General features: G+C 40.6%; 1 protein-coding gene across 8 annotated transcripts in view; it reads right to left on the bottom strand.

The window, feature by feature from the left end:
• The window catches only part of Utrn (utrophin), a 506,130-nt gene that overhangs the window by 72,451 nt on the left and 409,716 nt on the right, over nucleotides 1-23,963 (bottom strand). For all 8 annotated transcript variants that reach the window (XM_075948903.1, XM_075948906.1, XM_075948904.1 and 5 more), the window contains 5 exons: nucleotides 21,758-21,904; nucleotides 19,026-19,104; nucleotides 16,137-16,197; nucleotides 2,526-2,587; nucleotides 285-359 (listed from right to left, as the gene is read on the bottom strand). In XM_075948903.1, coding sequence (XP_075805018.1) covers nucleotides 285-359; nucleotides 2,526-2,587; nucleotides 16,137-16,197; nucleotides 19,026-19,104; nucleotides 21,758-21,904 — 424 coding nt within the window. The remainder of the gene's footprint in view (nucleotides 1-284; nucleotides 360-2,525; nucleotides 2,588-16,136; nucleotides 16,198-19,025; nucleotides 19,105-21,757; nucleotides 21,905-23,963) is intronic.

Raw genomic sequence — 23,963 nt, 5'->3', positions numbered from 1 at the left:
ATCTTTTAAAATTGGGGTGCAGCACAATTTTTGAGAACGCTTTTCCCGTGCTTCGATTAATTTTGTACTCCAAATGCGAGTGCCGTTGCTCATCTGCTTCGGTAGCCCACGCTAACGGTGCCAATCATGAGGCATTTACAGCAGCAGTGCCCTGAATGAGGGGCACTGAAAACCAGCTTCAATCTGCAAACATACCACGCCCCTTCATTTGTCTTTGTCTTAACACTAATAACAATGAAGGCAACCCCCAAACCAAGGAGAGTCACTAAGAGATTATAACTCACAACACAGCGCTTTTTGCAGCCTTCGAATTTTGATTGCTGTGCGGTAGGCGGAGAAACGGACGTTATTCAGATCAGCTGAAATGGAAAAGAGACCGAGTTAGACGCCGTCTTAATTATTTTACTTATACTGACTGCCAAGAATGAACATATTTGCTTATTTTGGATCATGGAAAAATCTGTCTGTTCACAATAAAAAAAAATCCTCCTAATCTCACATCATCTTATGAATACAATCAAATGATTGTTCACCCCTTACTGGGATACAAGGCAAGACAGTCTTCTGAAGAAAGCTCTAGAAAAGTATTTTCAAGTAGGTGATGGGTTTTGAACCAGCCTCCTGCCCCACCCTGTGTTGAGTTGTTTGAACTGAAACAGGAGACAAGAAAGGCCTGAGAGGTAAGGGCTGACCTCCATTCCCCCATCTCTTTCTCCTTTCTCCCCAAAAGCAAGTCACACACACACACACACACACACACACACACACACAGAGAGAGAGAGAGAGAGAGAGAGAGAGAGAGAGAGAGAGAGAGAGAGAGAGAGAACCCGTTTCCATGGACAGACCATAGAAACTTCAAGACCTCTTTCTCAAAACAAGTCATAAAAACTGAGGTCACTCCGACCTCCTCCATCCTCTCTTGAAGCCGTTCATGTGGAATGTATCCTGTCTTACACTTGCATGATAAGGACCATAATCAAAGAGGACGGGCAAAAACCTAGATACACTGGCTAAGGGGCTTCTCCATCCCCTCCTGAAGCTGTTCATGTGGTGTGTGTCCTGTGCTACCTACACTTGGAGGAGAAAGATGATACATGAGGAGGCTGGGCAGATCCTAGATACACCGGCTAAGCTGGCTTCTCCTTCAGTCTATTTTCCAGTAGAACATTTGGCTTTTAGCCTAATCAGACTTCTAACTGGCTTCATCACACCTATACAAGAGCATAGCGTTTTCTTGCTTTTCATCTTTTATAAGACAATGCTTGACCCAATAATCTTGCACTGCTTTTCTACTTAATCTGCCCTGTGTTGTTGCAGGGATGTGAGCCATGACTCTCGGGGTTCATGAGGTTGGGGAAAGGTTTCATGACTTTCTATTCTACGGAGGAAAAGAAAGGGGGTGCAGTTAGTACTGGTCAGACTATCAGACTGACCAACCACAGGGTTTCTCCTTCACAGTCATCTGCCCCCAGGATGGTCAGTTTTCTGTCAACTGCCAATCCATCTCTGCTCATAAGACTGTCCTTCTAGGCTCTGCTACCCTCATCAATTTGCTTCTTCTGCTCTTTCATCGATCTAGTTAAAACAACCCTAAAATCCACGTTCCTAGCTTGGAACCAGTGACTAGTACAATTTTTTCCTGCCTCCTAAAGACAGACTGGCAGGAAGAAATCTCAAAGATTATGATTTTTTTTTCTCTTGGTCTCTAAATGGCATAGCAGTGTTTTTTTTCTCCTGCTTTTCTTTTATAGTCCCAATGACCAAACAAGAGGCCAATGTCAAAGAGAAAAAAAGACGTGTGTGTCTGTTCTTGAAATTGGAAAGGGTGGGGCACAGGATGCTACTATCTTTGAGAATCCTTCGGAAATTCCCTCAGTTGCCCAAGGAGTAAACTTTCTAAACCACTGAAGAAACTCCCTCAGTTTCCCAAGGAGTCAACTTGGACAGCTGAGTCAGCCTGAAGAAGGCGGTCTGAGCAATCAGCTGAAAGTCCCAGCCTACTGACAATTAGCCCAAGAGCAGAGCTCTTGCCTTCCTTTGTCAAAAGAAGTGCAGTTTATGACCTAAAAATGATACTAAGTAAGCTAATTTGACAAGAATCTCCCACAGAGAAAGCAAAAAGAGGATTTAAATCAGTAAATTTGAAGTTATTAAATTGCTACTGTGTTTTCCTTTTCTTTAGTGTGAAAAGCTGAACTATGAGTCAACACCATCACGAGGGAGGTGAGACCTATAACAATCACATTTCTTCTGGCAAATGAAGCCTTTTTGGCTGGTGCCTTTCCAAATCACATATTCTCTTCAGGAAAAAGGCAATGCTTGCTCTGTGGGTTGACCTTAGGAGTTCATCTGCCTTTCAATTCAAGACTCCTGTGGCAACTTGTCATGGCCCTATCTGGCCACGCCACAGCATGAGTCTTTCATCTATACAAGAAGAGCGGGTAAGACGCTGGATGTCTTTTTATGAATATACAGCCCTTGCCCCTGAAGGCCCACTCATCACTGTTAAATAAAGCAACACTCACCGAGGGATTGAAAGAGTTCAGTCATTTTAGGATGATCCCAACAGGTGGTCTGTGTTTGATGGCTGGAGGAAAACCAGAAATTTAAAGATAAACAACAGGCTTCAAAAGACAACATCAGCTAGTCTCCTAAAATCCCAAATAAATTTTCAAAATATACAAAATACCCATAATGAATCACTAGAAACCCAGTGCTCAGTTATTATTCAATATTCAAGGTATAAATAATAGGGGCTGGGGAGATGGCTTAGAGGGTAAAGTGCTTGCCATACAAGTATAAGGATGAAAACCCAGACACCAAGTACCCATGAGTTTTGGGTGGGTTTGAAAATGCACTTATAACCCAAGCACAGGTGAGAGAGATGGAATTTCTGGAGGAAACCGACAAGCAAGACTTTGGTGAGCTCTGGGTTCAAGTGAGAGATCCTACCTCAATATATAAGGCCTGAAGAAGAGTCAAGGAAGATACTTGACTTCCATACATGCAGACACACACACACACACACACACACACACACACACACACACACACACACACAATCTGTTCCCACATACATGGGAACACTCAGAAACACACACATCACATAGACACACGTACATATGAAAAACACTCTGGATAATCATTTTTATTTTGTGCAACTGTATTATAAAAAGACAGATAAAATTCTGCTCTCTCTCTCTCTCTAAAAAACAATAACAGCTACAAGTCAAAACCCAGACATAAAGAATGACTACCAAGGACCCTTGGGAGCTGAGCTGGGAGTGGCAAAATCAATGTAGGCTCCAGAATAATTTCTGGAGGCAGATGGCCATTTTCATTCGGAGCAAACGTTCTGACAGCAGAAGGGCTGTGAAGAGTTACCTACCGCATTATCAAGAGTTACTACCCTTTAAAAGCCCTAATCAAATTTCTCAAGGCCAGAGAAAGGAAGACTAAATCTGAACATCATCTCCTCACCCTGCCATCTACTGAGTCTCCCTTTTTTCAACCCTAGTGCTCGCTCTCCTCTCCCTATACATTCAGATTTCTAGCCTCTCCTTACGCTGCTGTTCTTCTCTTGTCTCTTTAGTTCTACCCCCATCTTCCTCGCTTTATTCAATAACCAGTACTTCCATTTGTAGAAGAAGTGGATAGTTTTACATATGAGCCCTATTCTTTATTCAGAAAACACATCTTTATTTTGCTGCTATCATTCATATATTAGTTGGAAATCTTAAAGGAATAAGGTGGTAGTAAAATAAATAATGGGTAGGGCTTAAACTAGGTATGTGCGTATATGTAAGTGTGTGTTTGTGTATGCGTGTGATGTAAGCAAGTGTGTGTGTGCATAAGTGTGTTGAGTTTAAATGCACATAACTTTGATGGATTATATTTAAAAATAGTTTACTGTCCCTTATCTAGGCCATAACAGAGTAATAATATCTAATAGTTCTCAAAAGACTTCTGAGATGAACCTTACTTCTTAAGAAACTGTTTAGTAGGCTATATGAAATTGCACAGTACATAAGAGATGATATTAAAATATTCATAAAAACAAATTTAAGAGAAATCATTGCTTTTATAACCTATGCAATATATCAAAAAAGTAGTTTGCATTCTTGGGCAAAGAAAAGAACCATTGCTGTGTGTACTTGAGTAACAGAATACCGCGGTAATTCATAATGGGTCTCAATAAGTAAATAGTAGGTAAAGTGTCCTGAGGATCTCAAACAGAGTAAGTCTATAGTGGGAAGATGTTTTAGAACATGTTGGAAAGCTATCTGGCTGCTCTACTCTTAAGTTTAATTCTAGTGCAAAGGAGCAAGTATGTCCACTTGACATGAATACCAGCAAAACTGCACTATCTTTTAACTACCCATACTACCATGGGCAAATGTAAGCTGTCTAAACTAATAAAAAAAAATGACAGTTCATAGTACAGTCATTTTGTACTTGGCAGAAACTCATTTCTCAGCCACTAGTAAGAGATAAAGAATAGTTTGGTGAAAACATAGTATAATTCCTTGGTGCAACCACGGGCTGCCAATCTTCGGCGCCCAAGACTTAACTGTTATTTTTTTCTTTTAATTCAAGCAATTTCTGTCCTCATGAAAATACTACTGCAAAAATACATAACCCATCACAATAAGACAAACCAAGACTCATGGGCCAAACTAAAGCTCTCAGCAATGCAGAGTTGGATATCTCACACTGAAGTATTATGTATGCATTCTTTAGAACTACAGATGTGAACCTTCCCCTTGGATGACTCTGTGTGGCCACAAGGGCAAAATACCACTGGCCAGTCAGGCGAACAGTTAAGAATTCCAAAGCCTGCTGCTAATGGCTCTGTGCTGAAGGCACCAGGTCCTGGGAGCCAAGGGAGTGCACACATTTGGCAAACAGATGGAGGGAGGGGAAGGGAGTCTCCTTTGTGAATTCAGTACCAGTTGATTCATTAGGCAGAACTGCAAAGGCTTAAAGTAAACACAGCCTCTGGTTACAAATGGAAAAGCTGTGGTTTACAAAACAACAGCTTAAAAAAAAAAAAGGAGTAGACATGGGTGGTGTGTGGTTTTTTTTTCCTTTTCTTCCTTTTTAAGTGTAGAAAGAGGGTCAGAACAAAATCTACACTAAACCTAAAGGCTGTAAGTATTTGAACAGCTGCACACTGCTTGGCGGGCAACTCCTGCCAAAATGCTTCCAGCTTGCCCAAAGCAAGCAACCAAAACAGAAGCAAGGTGGCATCTTCACTGAAAATAACAGTGCCCATCTTCCAAGCAGTCTGAAGGCTGGTGGGGAGGGGAGCTTTACTGCAGCCAGAGACACCATTGGGCCACACTGTAATGTGGCTACCAAAAATTCTACTTCAGCAACGCAACTGGTCCAGGAGGCTGACCCAGAACAAAATGAAAGCTTAAAAATCCAAATGAATATTTAAGTTCAAGAATTTCATGAAGCACAGGCTAGTGAGAGCGGTGACCTCTTCTTACTGGGGTGTCCATATATCTCCATTTTGCTACTGGAGGAGAAACAACAAAACTGTTGAAGGCTTTGGTGAGGAAAATTCTACTGGGTCCCCTGTGAAGCTTATGTTATTTTTGCACTATCTGAAATGCCGAAAACAGTATTCATCGGGGCAGTCTTGTCCACAGGAATGCAAATCATGTCCCCTGAAATGCAATGATTATTACCCCACAGATACTGATGACCTTATCAACGTTGTTTCTCTGAGTAAACTCATCTTCATATCCCTTAACCTGCTCTACAGAGATGTGGCTCTCTGCCTTCTTGGGGTCTATTGTAACTTCTTCCTGACTCTCATACCAATTCGTTGTGAAAGATGATCCAACAGACATGATGTCCAAACACTGACATATAGCCAAATAGTGCTAGCATCTATCCAATGTCATGCTTCCAACTGGATTTCATGGTGGCTGTCGGTGATCATTTTACTCCAGTTATAAACATAAATGCTAGAGGTGAGTGAGCTGATTACAATCACTTGTTCTTTCTGTGTACTTTAGAAAAGTCAAGACTTTGCTCCTTTTGAAAACTGTCAGCATGTGAGACATGTGACAGTCCTTCTTGAAGCTATACACTTTGGTATAATTACTGTAAGTGACAGTTTTACCCTGAGGTGTTGCAGCAGGGACAAGGCACAGTTTATACATCCCATACCTTTTAATGAACTAGGTTAAGGAGGAGTAAAGTTTTCTATTTGCTACTATTGAGAATATGTAATTTCGTAAGTCATAAACCATAGAAAATAAAATGCAAATCATGTAAGAAAGGATACAAGCAAATGAAACACAAAAGTGCTGTCTTCTAACCCTGCAGAGGGGCCATGAACCAACCAACAGCATAATCCACCTTTGTGGGCTTGTTTCTTAAATAAAAAGGAAAGAGACAGATTTCTGGGCAAACTACTGCTCTGGAAAAATGACTTTTAAGCCTTTTTGTCCTTAGTAGAATCTCTTCACATTCCCCAGCTGAAAATCAAACTGAATGGAAGGTCTTCCTCCTGTCCAAAAACTGAAGGGGCTAAATCTACCTACCTGCTACTCTCTATCCAGTTTTATACCTGAACGGGATTCCCCAAGGTTTGTTGTTTACTTTTTTTTCCTGATTGTAAATAAAAGGCACACTATAGCAAAAAAACGGAAGGAGACTGACTCATGACAAGCACAAACAGAAGAGAAGCAATTGCCAGTGCTGCCAGCCCCGGGACAACCACAGAGAAAGAAAGATTTTTTCTCTACTGGGCAAAGAGAGAGATAAAGGGTTGATTCAGGATAAATGATATTAATCAATTAAGTAACGGGATATTATTCTAGTGAGCAAACGGTACTTTTCTATGTGTGTGGAACTCAGTCCACATGGTGATGCTATTTGTGATTTAGACGGCTATGTTCACTGTATTGCAGACGTGGGAGAGGAGAGTGGAAGCCACTCAGATAACTTGCCGGGGACCGGGGCCGGGAAGGAACGAGGCTCTGAGCACAGATGGTCTGATTTCAGCCTGAGTTCCTGATATGGAAGTGGATTTGCAGAATTAAGGTTTTTAAACTATTTCTTGATGAGCCCATCCAGATTTGAGGTGGCAGTCCATCATTATAATCACCACAAGCATTTTATCGCCCTTCCTTCTCACCCCTAGCAAAGCTCAGGCCTGGCTCTGCTCAATGACTTTGCTTCTCTGAACCGAAGCAGCTGTGGCTGAAAACGATGGAGAAAAATCACTCTAGAGACAGACCACCGCAACTTTACATATTTGATTCCAAGCCTCAGACCCCTGGCTGCTACTGCGAAGTGTCCCTAAACTCCAAGACAATAGCCCCCTTCCTACCTCCTTCTCCTTTCCTGATGGAAAAGGGGTTCCTTCTCCAATATTATCTTGCCTATGTCTTGTACTTCATTGAAAACTTAAAAACTGACCGATAAGGCTTCTATCTCCTTGCTTCCAAATCCATGCCATTCCCTCCTCTGCCTGCCTTCCTTTTCCCACTTAACTGAAAATCACTGACATAGCAGTGGGCAGTTCCCCCCCTACCCAAATGCTTTTAAAAAAAATGCACTGCATTATCGGACTTCACAGTAAAACTTGTCTCTTCAAAAAAAAAAAATGCTATAGCCCTACACACACACACACACACACACACACACACACACACACACACCCCAAAAACTTTTTCTGCTAGCTCTCACCCCTTTCCCACTGCTCCACAAACCAGTCTGTTATGCAACAGTTCTACCTCCAGCTGCCATGTTATCTACTCAATCCACTTGCACCTGGCTTCTACCTTTCACTCTTATCAAAACTATCAACATGCCCCAAGGTGCCCAGTGGGAAGGCCCTATATCTCTAGGGATAAGCAGTTTCCTAGGGAAGTTATGTAGTACATTGGAAGATAAGAAATGATAAGGAAAAAATAGATAATAAACCTGATTAAGATGAAACATAAGCTCTGGTCTTACTGTAACAACCACTTTACACAGGCTTTATAAAGGCTGTCAGGGAATCCAGGAAGAGATCCCAACCAATCAGCTTGACACAGGTGTCTACAGTACAAACCAAAAAACTTTAAATGAAACCGAAGCCTTCAGCCCAGAGTGACAGCAGTCAACTGGGTAATTTCGTCTCAAAGATCTAAGAGGAGGTATTTTGCCATCATCGGCTGCTCAATCTTTGGTTTCTTCAAGTATGGACTAAAAGAAGAAAATCCAGTGCCTGAGGGCTCACTGATGTTTCTTGAGGCCTCAGTCTGTGAACAGAATCACATGTGCTGAGGGGGTGCTGGGGCAGAGAGAGATTGTGTATGAGAGCAAGGGGTAACTGTGCTCCCCAGGCTATAGACTGTGTATGAGAGCGAGGGGTAACTCTGTGCTCCCCAGGTTACAGACTGTGTATGAGAGCGAGGGGTAACTCTGTGCTCCCCAGGTTACAGACTGTGTATGAGAGCGAGGGGTAACTCTGTGCTCCCCAGGTTACAGACTGTGTATGAGAGCGAGGGGTAACTCTGTGCTCCCCAGGTTACAGACTGTGTATGAGAGCGAGGGGTAACTCTGTGCTCCCCAGGCTATAGACTGTGTATGAGAGCGAGGGGTAACTCTGTGCTCCCCAGGTTACAGACTGTGTATGAGAGCGAGGGGTAACTCTGTGCTCCCCAGGTTACAGACTGTGTATGAGAGCGAGGGGTAACTCTGTGCTCCCCAGGCTATAGACTGTGTATGAGAGCGAGGGGTAACTCTGTGCTCCCCAGGTTATAAGTAGCTCCTCAGACCCTTCACAAGCATGTATCTTTTGGACTGCTGAAGGCAGGAAATTCAAGATCGCATTTTTTGGAGCTGTACTTACAAACTGACAGGGTTAAGGAGAAAGCTTGACTGTCAAAATTCCAAAAGAGAGAGTTTTGTTCATAATTCATATGAGACATATTCTGAAGGGTCAGAACGCTCCTTAAAAGATGTCACGGGCTCCTCCTAGGAGGAGGACACGAGGAAGGGAATACAAAATATAAACAGTGAAGAACTCTGTTGGATTCAACTGTAAAGTGCACTTAAAATAATTTGAGATTCAGGAGCCAGTCCAAAGGCACAGCTTGTAGAAGGCCGTAAGAAATAGGCATACTACATTGCCAAATTCAGAAAGTCAAATACTGTGGGCAGGGATGACAGGATAGTTGGTAGAGAAGCGTGAGAGAAGATTTGCCTGCACTCGGTTTCATATTAAGTAGCAGAATTAATTCTCAGCATGGGTGGACCCGGGTGTAAGGGGAGGGACAGACAACGCTTTGGTGCAGGGGCACTAAAGATCGATTTGTAGGGTAAACATGCACACACACAATAAGCAGAGGGGGCCCAGAACCCATAGGGAACCCCAGCAGCCTCTGCTCCACACATCCACCTCCCTCTGATCCTCACATAAGGGGAATCAAACTACCCAACCCAGCCCATCAGTCATCTGCCTTGCCCTGGCCCTGGGGAGCCTGGCATGGCTCTGACTCGGGGCAGCGACATCAGGGGATGACCTCACCAGAGGAACTTATCATCGTAGCCTTGCGATTTCCTTTCGAAAGGTGAATACACACCCATGAGCTCCGCAACAATGACAAAATTCTACGACCTCAGCTGCTCATTTATTTGTAAAGCAGATTCATTATCTCAAATTTGTTCTAGATGGTCATGTGAAACCCCTTCTCTATTATTGTACTTCATAGGCCGAACAGAAGGAATTCTATTTATTTTACAATTTTTAATTATTAGTACAGTAATAGTAATTTACATATAATAATTTAATTTAATAATTTAAAAATAATAATTTTAACCATTTAATCTTCACAGGATGAAGAACACACACACACACACACACACACACACATACACACACACACACTCTTTCTTTTGTGGCTGCCTCCAGAGCAATCCTTTGTATTACATGGCAGATACTTAGAAACTGAATATGGTCCTCATCCTAAAAAAAAAAGCAAACTTTAGGGCTGGCAGTATGGCTCAGTAAGTGAAGGCCATACAGCCTGACAAGTTAAGTTTAACCCTTGGAGCCCACATGGTGGATGGAGAGGAACAGTTTCTTTGAGATGTCTTCTCACCCGAGGTGTGTACTGCGGCAATCCCTTCCCTCACATAGACACATAAATAAATGTAGCTTAATTTTATTATTTTTAATGTGTGCAAAAAGGAAATATGCACGTGAATGCGGGTGCCGCCAGAGGCTAGAGGACTTCCTCGGAGCTGGGGTTATAGACAGTCGTGTGTAACCCAGTCAGGCGTCGGTGTTGGGAGCCAAACTTGGGTCCTTGGCGAGGGGGCAACACATACTCGTAGCCACTGAGCCATTCTTTATCTCTGATAAATTTTTAAACAGAAAATTCAAACTGAGATGGTGGTGTTATCACAAAGCAATGCTGCTAAGGAATCTAGAAATTTCTAAGCCAGCGTTCGTACATACGAATGTTAGGCAAGGCAATGGTGTTTTCAGAAACAGTCAGCTCTGCCTACATGAATTAACCAAGACAGTGGTGAATTTGCCAGATGCTTCCCTTGACAGCATTTTGGTAGCCAGCTATGTCGGACTGCCTGCTTGCCTGCTGTTTGGTTCCCTAAGCTGGCCAAGGTGTGCTCATTGGTCTGAGGCTGCCTCCTAGCACAGGGGAAATTTAGTGATCCCAAGGTACTTAAATCCTTTCATAGAGCAACCCCCCATCAGTGGAGCTGGCCCAGTGAGTTTTAAATATTTATTTTCCATAGTGAGTCACAGACCATTTCTTAGTAAAATAGATTTTCACATTTTCTTGCGCTTCGATTTCATTTATTTATCACTTAAAGTAAAATACACAAACTCGAACCTCTTGAGAGGTACTCAAAGTGTGTCCTGGGGGCTTCCACTTATAAATCTGGAGTCCAGGAATATAATCTGTGCTGTGGACAAGAGGAAGGGAGGAAAACTCCAGTAGGGAGATTTCCAGAAAGAAGCAAACTTATCTCCCACTGTGCATCATTCCTTTGCTGGGGACTCCTTTGGTCCTGGTTTCAGTTTTCTAGAACCCTCCAAAGTAAACTGCCCCTGACCATGCAGCTGCTGCTGGCGGATCAACACCCCCAGAAGCTTCCACTTTCATGTCTGGCTGGGTATTACGGCTTCCCATACAGTCCGTCTTCTCCACCCTTAGTTAGGCAAAACCAATGTTCTTGTACCGCCTAAGCTAGGTCCACAATTCCAAAAGAAATTCACGCTGATTCTCTCCTCTTCACTATGTAAGCAGTTTACCCAGGACAAACATACAGAGCGCACATAGATTAACTACATGAAGGAGCTAAAGAAAACTCACTCCTAAAATTGAATTTCTACTCTAATTTTCTACTACTCAATACATTGGAGCAGACAGAGAACACACTGCAGAGGTCAGGAAGGAACTCAAAGAGCTCTGGGAGATACCAAGAGAAAAACAGAAAAGAGAAACACAGAGGGAGAGGTGAGAGACTAAAGAAAATACTCAATGTAGATCTACTCACAGTTGGGGTATGACAACAACAGGAAAGAAAGACCAGTATGTGTGATGGCAGAGAGTGTTTGAGCTAACCCTTTAGCATTGTGAGGGATATTTCAGAGCCAAGATCAAACTTTCAAAACTCAGAGAGTAAGGTGAGCTGCCACTGAACCGTCTTGGAAAAAAATAAACATTTATTTTGGAAAGTCTCCTTTCTAGACAGCAAATACAGCTCAGAGATGTGCATCAATGTAAGACACAGCTGAGTCTGGCTGCTAACTCTTCCGCTCACCCAGGCTGTGTTTAAGGCTTATTCCTTGAGGTTGCATTATTGGGAAGCTAAAACCTTTAAGACCTGGGGCCTGGTGGGACATCATTACATACTTGGGAGCATGCTTTTGAAGTTCCTTTCTCTTCTTTTCTTATCTTTGGCTTCCTTGCTATAAGAGGAAGGGTTGAGGGGTCCTGCTCTTCTGTAGGCGTCTTCTGTGGCACGCTTCTTGTTAATAGGCAACAAAGCACTAGGAACAACCAAGCATGCCTTGGAACACCCAGAACTGTAAGCTAAAAGTAAACTGTTTTTCTTTTCTTTCTTCCTTTTCTTCCCCCTTTTCATTTTATGGACTGTGGTGGATTCGATGCAAATGGCCCCCATAGGCTCATGAGTAGTAGCACTATTAGAGTGGACTTGTTGGAGTAGGTGTGACCTTGTTGGAGGAAGTTTGTCACTGGGGGTGGGCTTTGAGGATTCAGAAGCTCAAACAAGGCCCAGTGGCTCCTTTGGTCTTCCGGCAGCCTGTCAATCTAGATGTAGAACTCCTTCACCATCACCATGTCTGTCCGCATGCCTCAAAATATCCCCTACCATGACAATAATGAACTAACCTCTGAACTGTAAGCCAGTCCCAATGAAAGGTTTTTCATATAAGAGCTGCTGTGGTCATGGTGTTTCTTCACAGCAATGGAAACCCTAACTAAGATATATATATATATATATATATATATATATATATATATATATATATAATTTTTTCAATTATCTATGAGATTATGCTGACATTCCTCCCTCTAAAACTTCCCATATACCCCTCCGCATACCGCTCCCCACTCTCCTTCCAAATCATGGCCTCTTTTTCACTACTTGATATTGCATGAACCATATATGTATGTATGCATACACATACACACATTCCTAAATATAAGCTGCTGAGTCTATATAATATCACTTGTATGTTATGTTTTCAGGGCTGACTGTTTGGCACTGGACAATCAATTAGTATGCACGTTCTTCCCAGAAGAGGGCCAAGTCTCCCGCTCCCAGCTTTCCTCAGTTGCCCATAGTTCTTTGTGTAGGGTTGAGGCAATGTGGATGTTCCCCCATCCTCTTTGGCATGCCCATAGGTTTCATCCTTGTTCAGCTCACGTTTGGGCAGACATGTTGGTGAGACTTTATGGGTGTATCTTCTAATGTTACTAGGAGACACAATCTCACAACAAACTCCCTGATCCCTTGGCTCTTACAATCTTTCCACCCGCTCTTCTGCAATGTTCTCTGAGCCTTAGGTGAGGGAGTGTTTGTAGATATATCCATTGGGACTGGGCTTCACAACTCTGCAGTTTGATTTGGCCTGTTTTTTTTTTCTTTATGGGCTAATTTATTTCATCTCAGGCATTCCTTCCCGCAACTGAAACTTGACTAATACAGGCATTAACAAAGATTCATGCCACCTAGACATGTCCTTACATTTCAGATCTATATCCTGCCACTCTTAAAAACATGTCACTCACTGCAGAGCACTTCAAAATGTTAATAAAGAACCACCTTGATTTGCATAATACATATTTTAATTAACCTATACAATTAAGATACAAACTATAAATAATTTTAATTTGACTTCTCCTTTCAAGTCCTCTTGCTGTACTCCAGTATTATAGGTATTAAAATGTAAAGTTAAAGTTTCCACTTGAATACTATTTTCTGTTGGCTGAATTAATTCACTCAATTTGCCCCAGGAAATTCTAATACTGTGACAATAATGCTAAATAGGTTTTTAACATTTTTCTTCTCCTTATTTGTACAGGCATGCAAAGGAAAGTACACATTAAAAGCTTTTTCGTTTATCATTTACTTGCTTTTGAGTTTATCTGAGGATTAAATTTGGCTTTCATAATAATTCTCCGTGTGAAATACTGGCTCCTTAACTCTACCTCCCAAGTTTAATGCTCCCTTTTCTATGGGGAAATGAACTAAAAAGCTGTGTAACTGGGTAACTAATGAAAAAATGCCAGGTAAATGTGTTTCACAAAACTAGGAGAATTTGTTCTAAATTGTGAAAATCTTGAAAGGTGTTTAACACTAATCTACATATATTTAAGAAAACGAGCCATTCTCTAGTGGACAGTTACAGACCCATGCTCATAAAGGACAACCTGAGTCACAAAGTACAAAAGAAAAGAACACAGAAGGACATAAAGAGAAGGTAAGGAACCGGTGTTGGTAGAAGGGGATTGATGGAGGTGGGAAGAGGTTAAGAGAGAATTGGGAGATGAAAATGGCCAGAATGCACGTGTGATAGTGCCAAATAATTACTAAAAATAAATAAACAAACAAATAAATAATAAAGAAATTCTGATATGTACTAAAGAAGCAGATCACATGAGAGGAAGGTTTGCTCCTAAAGAACATCATTAAAGAATTGCCACTGCCGCATCTTATATTATTTTCCCAGTGTTGGTTATGGCCAATCAAGACATCAGAGAACCTAACACTTTTCTCCTCCACGTTTTCTTTCCGTAAGAACTGAGTCTGAGCCAGAGTAATCTCCCACCAGATCCCAATATAAACTCTAGTGTGAGAGGAAGTCTAACCACTACTTAATTCCTGGTCATCTATACGTGATGTGGACAAACAGAAATTCTTCAGCTAACAGCAGTACTTATACTAAAGGTGAGCTATAGCAGTCTGCCCCCTATCCAACACACATACACACACACACACACACACACACACACACACAAGCAAAACAATCAGTGTGTAAGCTTCACTGAGTAAGATATTTCCTATTATCTTTATCCAGTGAAAACAAACTCATTTATACTAGATCAATCTTACATTTAAAAAAAAATCTGATTATAGAGAACTCCAATCCATTAATTAACTCTAATCAATCTTTATGGGATTCTAAGACTTGGGACCGTGTATATACCCATTTTCTAATGCTAGCACACAAAAACTTCCAAAGGCTGGCATTGAGTCTGGCATGGATGTGTTCCCCTCTGGGAGGTCTACAAGGACCCCACTTCTTCCTTTCCAGCCTCTTGACAGCGTCCGTATCCCAGGATTCCATTCCTCTTTTTCCATCTTCAATGCTGCATCTGTAATTTCCTCTTTAAGTCTGGCCTCTCCTGGCTGCACTCTTTCTTTTCTAAAGTCTCCATGATGTTCCTGACTCTATCAGGATAATCTGCCTATGGTGATCTGCATTCTGGAAACTACCCGGCTGAGCAACCTAACATATTCCGTGTTCCAGGGTTTTAAGATTGGACATCTTTAAAGGAGTTACATTCTCCCAAAACAATGTAACATATATTGTTTAATATATTTTTATAGATGATGACAACTTTGTTTTTAAAAAAGAGGATGAGAGGATGGATTTCAGGATAGAAGGGAAGATACATTAATAAGCACAATCCCATTAATGCTGTCTTCACAAGCTTTTCCAAAAGAAAGATCCGACAAGTCAATTAGAGCTGGCATAGGGTTTAAAGGAACCACACTCTGTTTCAGGCACGATATAAAGAAAATTTGGTAAAGAGATTTTTATCCTGCTTGCCCAAGGCCACACAGCTAACGTGAGCCATGGCTGTCTTTTGATACTCGGTGCACACACTCAGAATTACGATCTGGTTCTCCTTACACATAATAGGGTCGATGACAATGCTTAGTGCTAGATTGCATTGTAAATCAACGGCTTCCCTAACTTACACTTCTAGGGATAATAGTAGCAATTTATCATTCCAGTCTGTGACAAAATACAGAGTAAGCCGAGGATCGGCATCATAAGATGGCGAGTAAACCAGACAGGATTCAGAAAACGGCACATAAGAAGAAACAGAAAAGAGAAACTAGGTTGAAAAGAAAATATGATGATGATGATGAGGTGGATGAGGAGGAGAAAGATTGATAATTGTGGTGACAGGACAGTAACTCAGTTACCTTTTCCCAAGGCCAGGAAAACCTAATGAAAAGCAACACTACGATTTTGAAGCTAATTTCTTGCCAATGGTAATCATTCATAGCTTCCTCTAGGTAACAGGGTTAAATTCTGTTTTTAAAAGTACAAGGAGCTGGGTTTGGTGATACACATCTTTAATTCCAGCACTTGGGAGGCAGAGGCTGGGTGACTCTCCCTGAGTTCAAAGCCCATCTGGTGTACAAAACAAGTTCCAGGACAGACAGGACTACATAGCGAGACCTTATCTCAAAACAACGATCACAACAACCACCACCACCACAACAACCAATCTCAATAAAAACAAAACAAGTTTCAGGGGAGGAAGAGTTCTTAAGCTACTTGGTAAAAACTTATTTTCTTGGCACTTACAGAAGAACTGCAATCAACTTACTTGATGTAATAGGGCACTTTATTATGCGAAATGGATCGTTGCCAGGGCAGCTGGACAGAAGCTGAGGAAACAAAGGGAAGTTATTGGAGGCAGCAAGTCTTACACCTTAATACAAAACAACTGAACACGTTTCAAAGCAGATGAGAGAGCTGCTCTGGGCCTAAGCTGGATTCCTGCAATTAGGAAAACCTCGAGGCCAAACAGAACAGCTTTAAAGATTCATGTGAGTGAGGAAAGAACCAAGAGACTCAACTTCCAGAGGCGATGTTGTCGGGACCTGTTGATGGAAACGCTCTCACAGAATCCGGTTATTGTTCATAACCATTACAGCACAGAGCTCAGTGCCATCTGCAAACTGCGCTGCTATACACTGAGTATTCAGATTAAAACCCATAATTCTCAAGACTGAATTTCTAGATCACTAATAATATTCTTCAACTTGTACCATATTCATACGCATAGCTATTAAGAACAGATGGTACTCAATAATAAGCTTTTATAAAGAAAACTTAACATAAAATAGGCGAGGGTATTTATGAGCCAAGCCAATTCTCTTAGAAGTCTATTAGACACTTATTTTCATCTGCATTATACAGAAAACAAGCTTCTATGTTTGTAGTAGAAATCATTATGGTTGGGATGCTCTGCCTTTTAATGGAAATACTTCATTTTTCACAATTCTGTTTATTGATTACTTGTAAAAATACATAACTGCCTTAGTAAATCAAGTATTTAAAAACTTATTAAGTAGAATATCCCACATGACTTCAGAGCCAGAGGAATTCTGCTAAGCAAGCTATCAGGAAAACCGAAATAAAATTTTGCAAGTATCACTAGACATCACGTAGACGTGTGTCACCATTTTTTTTTTCTTAATTTCTTGGCACATTGATACCTTACATTCTAAACTTTGCCAAACTTTTCCAGTCCATATTTTATTTTTAAAAAGGCAGCAAGATCCACACGCTGACTTTGAATTCGATAAAGAGGAAGCTTAGTATACATAGACGAAAATAACAGTCCTAAGTATACCTAGTAAATCAGTGGTACAGTTCAGACACAACCTTTCCAAACACTAATTCAGCAAACTGCCTCCTTAACATTTGCTCCACTCATTTTTCTGTGTCCGTGGAAGTTCACAAATGGGCATGGAAATGAGGAGGCGGGTATACTAGATTTCTCTGGAGAGTCGGCCTCATTTTAGTGTTGGCACCAGACTAACAGGTCAGGTTTTATTATGTGCCTCAAGGAACAGGCTTCTTTAGCAACCATGGATAAAGGCCAAGGAACACAATCAAGCTGAAGACTCTAAGCAGCAAGGGAGAAGAATTATTAAATATACTAATTGGAATTGCACTCACACGTCTTCATGTATTTAATAATTATTGATTCGAACAAGCAAGCTTCTTGGACTGTCAGCTGCTAAACACTGAAAGGTCATGTGCTTTGCACCACAAAGTGTATGCCAGTCCTACAACACTTCCTGTCTTCAGGACCCTGAGTTAGATTTCCATGGGAGTGGAGGCTAGGTGAATATTAACAGCTAACCGATCATTTGAACTAGAAAGAGAATCTCAATTATTTACAAATTCCTCATTAATTTGGTCTTGGTATATTCAATAGGATTTACAAATTATAATACTTACTATCTAATGAGTATAATAAACACCTATTTATTTCAACAATAATGATATCCATATGTTAATCATTTTAAAAAATCTATCCCTACCCACTACAAAGGGCTGTACATCACTCAAATACAAACACCAACAGACTCAGTTTAGGAACTGAATATGTGTGTATTGTTAGTTAGGGGACAGAAAACGGTTCATTAAACTTCTCAAGAATGTGAAAGCAAACTCTGACCTTTGGTTCAGGTTCCTAGTTTTGTCTCAGTGACAAAAATAAAATAAAATACCAATGGAATCAACTTAGTCAAGAGACATGGACTTCAACTTCTCCTTTCTCTATGGTTCTAGATAAAATAAAGTTATCAAAATTGAAAAATATCCTTGGCCTTGAGCTTAAAGTTTATTTAGGTAGAATTAAATTACACAACTTGTTTTCTTCCGCATACTTGCCATAGAAAATAAAAGGAAAGGCATTAATATGTGCTAAAAGCATCTGTGCCAAGATGTGGGTTGGCTGCTTTGTATAATTTGACAGACTTTTGCATTTAATTTTTGAGGCCATCTGAGTAAAAAAGTATGCAAAGACCAAGGAATTAACTTTCAAAAACATCCTCAGGTCTGGTAAAAGACAGAATTTATACTCAATCCGGGAGTTTCAAAATTCAACATTCTTAAATATCCTTAGTGGCAAATGATAAATAAGATAGGGTTCGAAATTATTTATTTAAATCCTCATGAAGTGTGCATAAAATTAAAAATTCCACTTAGAGGATGCTCCATTAACTCTGTCTATGTGCAACACTCAATCTGTAACATCTGCCCACAAGAAAGGCTTGCACACAAATACCATAAGCCTAGTAAACCAACATTTCCTCATTTAAGGTTCTGTATGTTAGCAATTTAAAATGCAAATGCAGCTCAAAAAAACCAAGCATATTTTTTGTAAATGGCAGAAAACTAATTCAAAATATTAAAGAATAAATTTTTGGCATGAAAAGTCCATAACCTTTGTATGATCAAGCAATGATATTATACCATATTAGTTATCATAAACAATGTTTACATGAGAACACATATCTAAAGACAAATTTGCATGCTGTATTACATAAGCAGCACATAATATTTTATGAATATCTTCTCTAAAACACATTTTTATTCTAATTATAGTTATGTCAAAGAATATAGCTTCTTGGGCAGAACCAAAGGAATTTGCTAATACTTTTAATTGACAAGTTCACTCAAATTTATTCATACTTACTAGACAGAAAGTGTTGGGAAGATGGCCCAAAATCTCTGTGGGCTTCCTGGAGCTGTTTAAGGCGATCATCCACGGAAACCTGCACACATGCACAAGTCCGGTGAAATTATTGACTTTAAGACAACGGTTTTCATAGTATCCTCGGTTTAATTACTGCATCAAGTGATGCTGTTGCTCAATCAATTCATATTGCTTGGGCAGAATCCTCCTCTTTGTTTCTTACTAATGCGTGGGGGGGGTATGAAAATCAACTTCTGACATCAAATAGTGGTAACGAAAGCCAGACCTACTTCTAAACTATTTATATGAACTTTAAATCTATAAATAATCTCATTGACTAAATATCATTATGGTCATCATTTTAGATATAAAGAAACTGAGACACAAAGAGGTTCCCCCAGGCTACAACTAGTCAAAACAACTTGAATACCTTGGCCATCTGGGGCCAGATCTATGCTTTAAAATGGTTCAATTTCATTTCCCCTCAGGAAGAGTGCTTCTAGGCAGCTTAGGTCAAGATGTGGCCATGCGGAGGGCCCATCCCTATCCCTTTTTTGTAAGAAAGACAGTAAAAAGTGCCAGAGTGTATGAAAAAATAAAGCTTTAAGGAAAAGATATAAACGGATGGAGAATGGGGTGACAGGCATTTAGAGAGATGATAGACAGAAATATTGATGTAGATTGACAGGCATTTAGATAGATGATAGACAGAAATATTGATGTAGATAGACAAGAGATAGAAAACAGGAAGAAGGGTGTGAGATGTCTTCTGACTTTCCTACAAGCTTGCACCTGATGATCCCTATCAAGAGAAGAGTCCCTGAGCATCCCTTATGGTAGCTGAAATGTGTATTACTACCTTCTATATATGTTAGTACGCATTCTATGGTTAGTCTGGCGCACATTACAAACACACAGCTATGATGCCATGAAACCAGATGCAGACCAACAACAGTTGCACACAGCCTTCTGACATTTCCATTTCCTTTCCCCTGGTATTTGTCTCGGCAGTGCTGGTGAGCTGTTCCATTTGGATAGGCAATTTCATTTCCAGCTCCCTGTAAATAAAACCTGCATTTGTCTAGCTCACTGGGCAGCTCAGGTTTCTCCTGGGTAGTTACATGAATTGCACCAGAATAGACTTTATTCATTATGACAAATACTCAAATGTCATATTTTATGAGCAAGTAAGCTGCTGGTCCTGAAATTTAACAGCACTGACTGCTAGGATGGATTTCTCTTCCTATCCATGACTTATGCTTAAACTCTAGTAACTACCAGGATCAAAGATAAGGCTGGAAGAATGAACGCTTCCCTTCAAATATACCATGTTGTCTGCCGTCTTTAGAGATGGCGATAACAGAGGCAAGGCTGAAAGGAAATCAAGAAAGACCAGACGAGAAATCTTCAAATGAGTATAATGGAAGATAATGATGCAGAGGAATGAGCAGAAGAAAAGAGAAGGAAGTTTAAACATTTCTTTGAACACTTACAAATTTAATATGATTTGCCTGACTAGTCCCAGATTATTGATATTCTTCACAATAATAGGAAAGACTGTCAAATATTGAATATTCACATCTCGGATCTTCAGTTTCATTAAGAAATTAAGTACCATTAAATTAAAAAAAATATTCAGGAGAGAGCGTGGCACCCAGGTGTGAAGGTGCAACTTTTTGGTTCTTTCCTTCTGCTGTGTGGGTTATTGGTAGCAAATTTCAGTTTGTCAGCAAATGGATTTATCTACTAAGATATCTCGTTGGGCATTTTGATGTTGGGATTAGTACAAAAAGCCATATTATTAATTAAAATGTATCAAACTTTTAAAATAAAATGAAATCGTACATTTGTCCTATTAGGAGTCATATTATAGAGAAATTTGCCAGAATTATTTACCGTTGCTCCCTAGTAATAACAACCCTTGCTAATTTTCAGCAGAAAGGTGGAGTTGTTCTGGCTCCTAGCAGGTGGATGCTGAATGCATCATAGATCCTTTGTACCATGGACGCCTGCCTGGCACGGATAGTAGTCAGCCAGTGCTCATTCCTGGGAACGCTAGTGAGTCCTGGCTCAGTTAAATCTGGAGTCTACAAGCCTGGAGTCTACAAGCAAGCCATCAAAACAACTGCCTTTGGGAAGGTCAGTTCTAGGAGCTAGGGTGCAGGTGTGCTTTCTGTAAAGACAAAGAAAGTCCCTGAACAGTGAGCAATATCTCAAGAAAGGACAAAAACTTTGTAACCTTCCAAAAGAAATGGAATACATAATAAAGGTAATAAAATGTTTCCTGAACAGGCCACTATAGGACAAATACTTTTGTGGTAGACTATAGGTCCAATTTCCACAACTCCTTGAATTTTGTATAATTTTCTATAAGTATCATATAGAAAGTATATATAAATTATGCTAAAAATCCATAGTCATGAGTGAATGATGCCGTTGGATTCAAGACATAGAAAGACAAATACCTGATGTGATGCTTGTTAAATTCATTATCAAATACTTAAATATTTATCGAATACTAGAGTGAAGAGAAAAAAGAGAAAATACATGTGTTAAGAGTGAAGTGTGTTGTAAAGATCATCCAAGGCCTTCAGTCTGTGCACATTCTACAGAACTGGTACACAAGGAAACTAAATGCAAATCAACGATTGCACAGCCTCCTGACATTTCCAGTGCCCTTCCTTGTACTTTAGGCAGTGTCAGATAGCATTCTGAAGGGGCTAAGCTGGTACCTGGAGAAGTTTCCATCGCATATTAAGGTCATCCAGCTGGCGAGACATCTTTAGAGATGGATGCAGGTCAAGTGGAGACAGCTGACTGGACAGATCATTCATTGTTTTAACTTTTAGGTTGATTGGTGCAATTTCTTCTCTAAATGCCTGGTAGAAAACAGATGTTTTAAAATGTCACTGGAGGAGACTAACAAAAGTCAGTGTTGCCATCTTCCTACCAAAGACAAAGGCTATTGTGAGGCCATCAAGCTGAGATGCCTCTTGACAGCAGTTGGCTAGATCAGGCCTTTAATAAACCATATATCCAGATACTCCCCAAGCTTCTAAGTGTGTGTGTGTGTAAAGAGAAAACTCAAGTTGCAAACTCATCTGAGCAGCTAAGCATTTCTTCTAGCCTCTCTTATGTACAGAACACCACCCACTCTATTGTTGCTAGACTTGATTCTACTTTCATACTTTCTTCATTGTTTGCATCATAACATGGCTGCCTTACTCCCTTTTTTCACCCAATGCAACAAGTTGCTTGAACTCAGTCACGCTTAGGTTAGGCGGCCAATGAGAAGAGCATTTCTCATCGCCGAGCTATGGTTATTAGATACTGGAGAGGAAAGCTCTGTTGCCCACATCCAGCCTCTGCTCTGGGAGGACCAGGAAGAGAATAGCACAATAGAAAAGCTATGGATGAGTCTCAGAACAGAACTGCGATCTCTGGGTACAGCACAGACAGGTAAAAGCTGTATACCCTGGGCAAGCATGGGAAGAGTGACCACTGGTCCATGCAACACACAAACTAATGATATAGTTATTATTCTATTTTCTCCACAGAATCCCACGTGTCTAAAGCATTGGCTCACCTTCTCTGACAAAGTCTTTGCCTAGTCTGTCTAAACCCTTAAATGACTCAGTTAGGGTATTTACCTCTCTGCAGCCTTGCCTGAAGGCCCCTTCCCTGCACCAGTGGGACTTCCTGCTTGGTGTCTCCAGCCCAAGCATGACCTTCAACTAGCACACGTCAAAACACACAAACCAAGTGTCATGGCAGGGCTGTTCCGACTGCTCAGAGCCATTCCAAAGCCACTGCTAGACATCTCAGATTTCAGTTCTTTACCACTGTTAGCATTTACAGTCTTCCTGTCCCAAGAAAACTGTTGGAGAAGTGACACTTCCCTACATTCAGCACACACGCATGCGCGTGCACACAGACACACATACAAGCACATACTACAGTATTCATCAGGCTTCTTTCTGATGTTACAATGAAGAACAAAATCTACCTTTGCTATTCTGTCTTATGTCAGATTTTTAGGACCAGATGACAAGTCTAAGAGGGAAGAGATAAAATTTTTCCTCCCCCACAATCTGTCCTGAATCATAATGGTTACTAAGATCCAATATCCAGGAATCGTTGTTTTTTTTTTTTTCAAAAATAAATCAGAGAATATACTTTAGTGTTTTAAAATTCTTGACCATGTCCAAAGGTAGGTGGCTAAGTCCAAAGGAGAGGCGAAGAACAAACTACCAGAAGAGATCTCGAGCCTGAAACCAGCATGGTAAATCAAGGTGTGAGAGACAGCAGTATATGGATGATATTTGAATGCATGGATGTCAACAGGTGTTTGGTAAGATCTACTTCCAACCTCAGCAGATACCAATGTATCAAAAGAAGACAGAAGAAAGGGAGCACTAAAAGACATGTGACCTGCTACAATATGGAAGAGAAAGAATTTGACTTGCAGGGTTTTTTTTTTTTCCTGTCCCTATTGATTTTGGACATCCAAATATGGCCCAATGCATCATGCAGACAGATGTACAAATCCAGTTCGCAGACATCCGGTCACATGGTTACAGGTCTGGCGGGTGCAAAGAATTAACAATTAACACAGATGGGGACAGAGTGCAGTGTGTGTTAGGGGATCACTGGGAGCATTTCCGCATGAACTCGGAAGAAATCCAGATTCCCTCAGAGATAGTGGGGCACAAATGCCAGAACTCAAGTGTCTCTAGGGTTCTTAACCAATGCTTTCAGCTCGATATAGTAATACTCTCTTTCACGGTTACCTGCAAAGACCCCAAAACTGGATCCAAGCTTTAAAATCTACATCCTTTTAGTCTGGAGGTATTAAAGATTAGGATTAACATACTATTTAATAGTTTTATAATTTTAAAATAATAACCAGTTTTATTTCAACAGATAATAAAGGAGTTT

Source organism: Microtus pennsylvanicus, chromosome 1 (genome assembly GCF_037038515.1).
Source record: "Microtus pennsylvanicus isolate mMicPen1 chromosome 1, mMicPen1.hap1, whole genome shotgun sequence".
In the NCBI taxonomy this organism is placed as follows: domain Eukaryota; kingdom Metazoa; phylum Chordata; class Mammalia; order Rodentia; family Cricetidae; genus Microtus; species Microtus pennsylvanicus.
The sequence above is the reverse complement of the archived record's forward strand: the minus strand, read 5'-3'. Positions and strand labels throughout refer to the sequence as shown.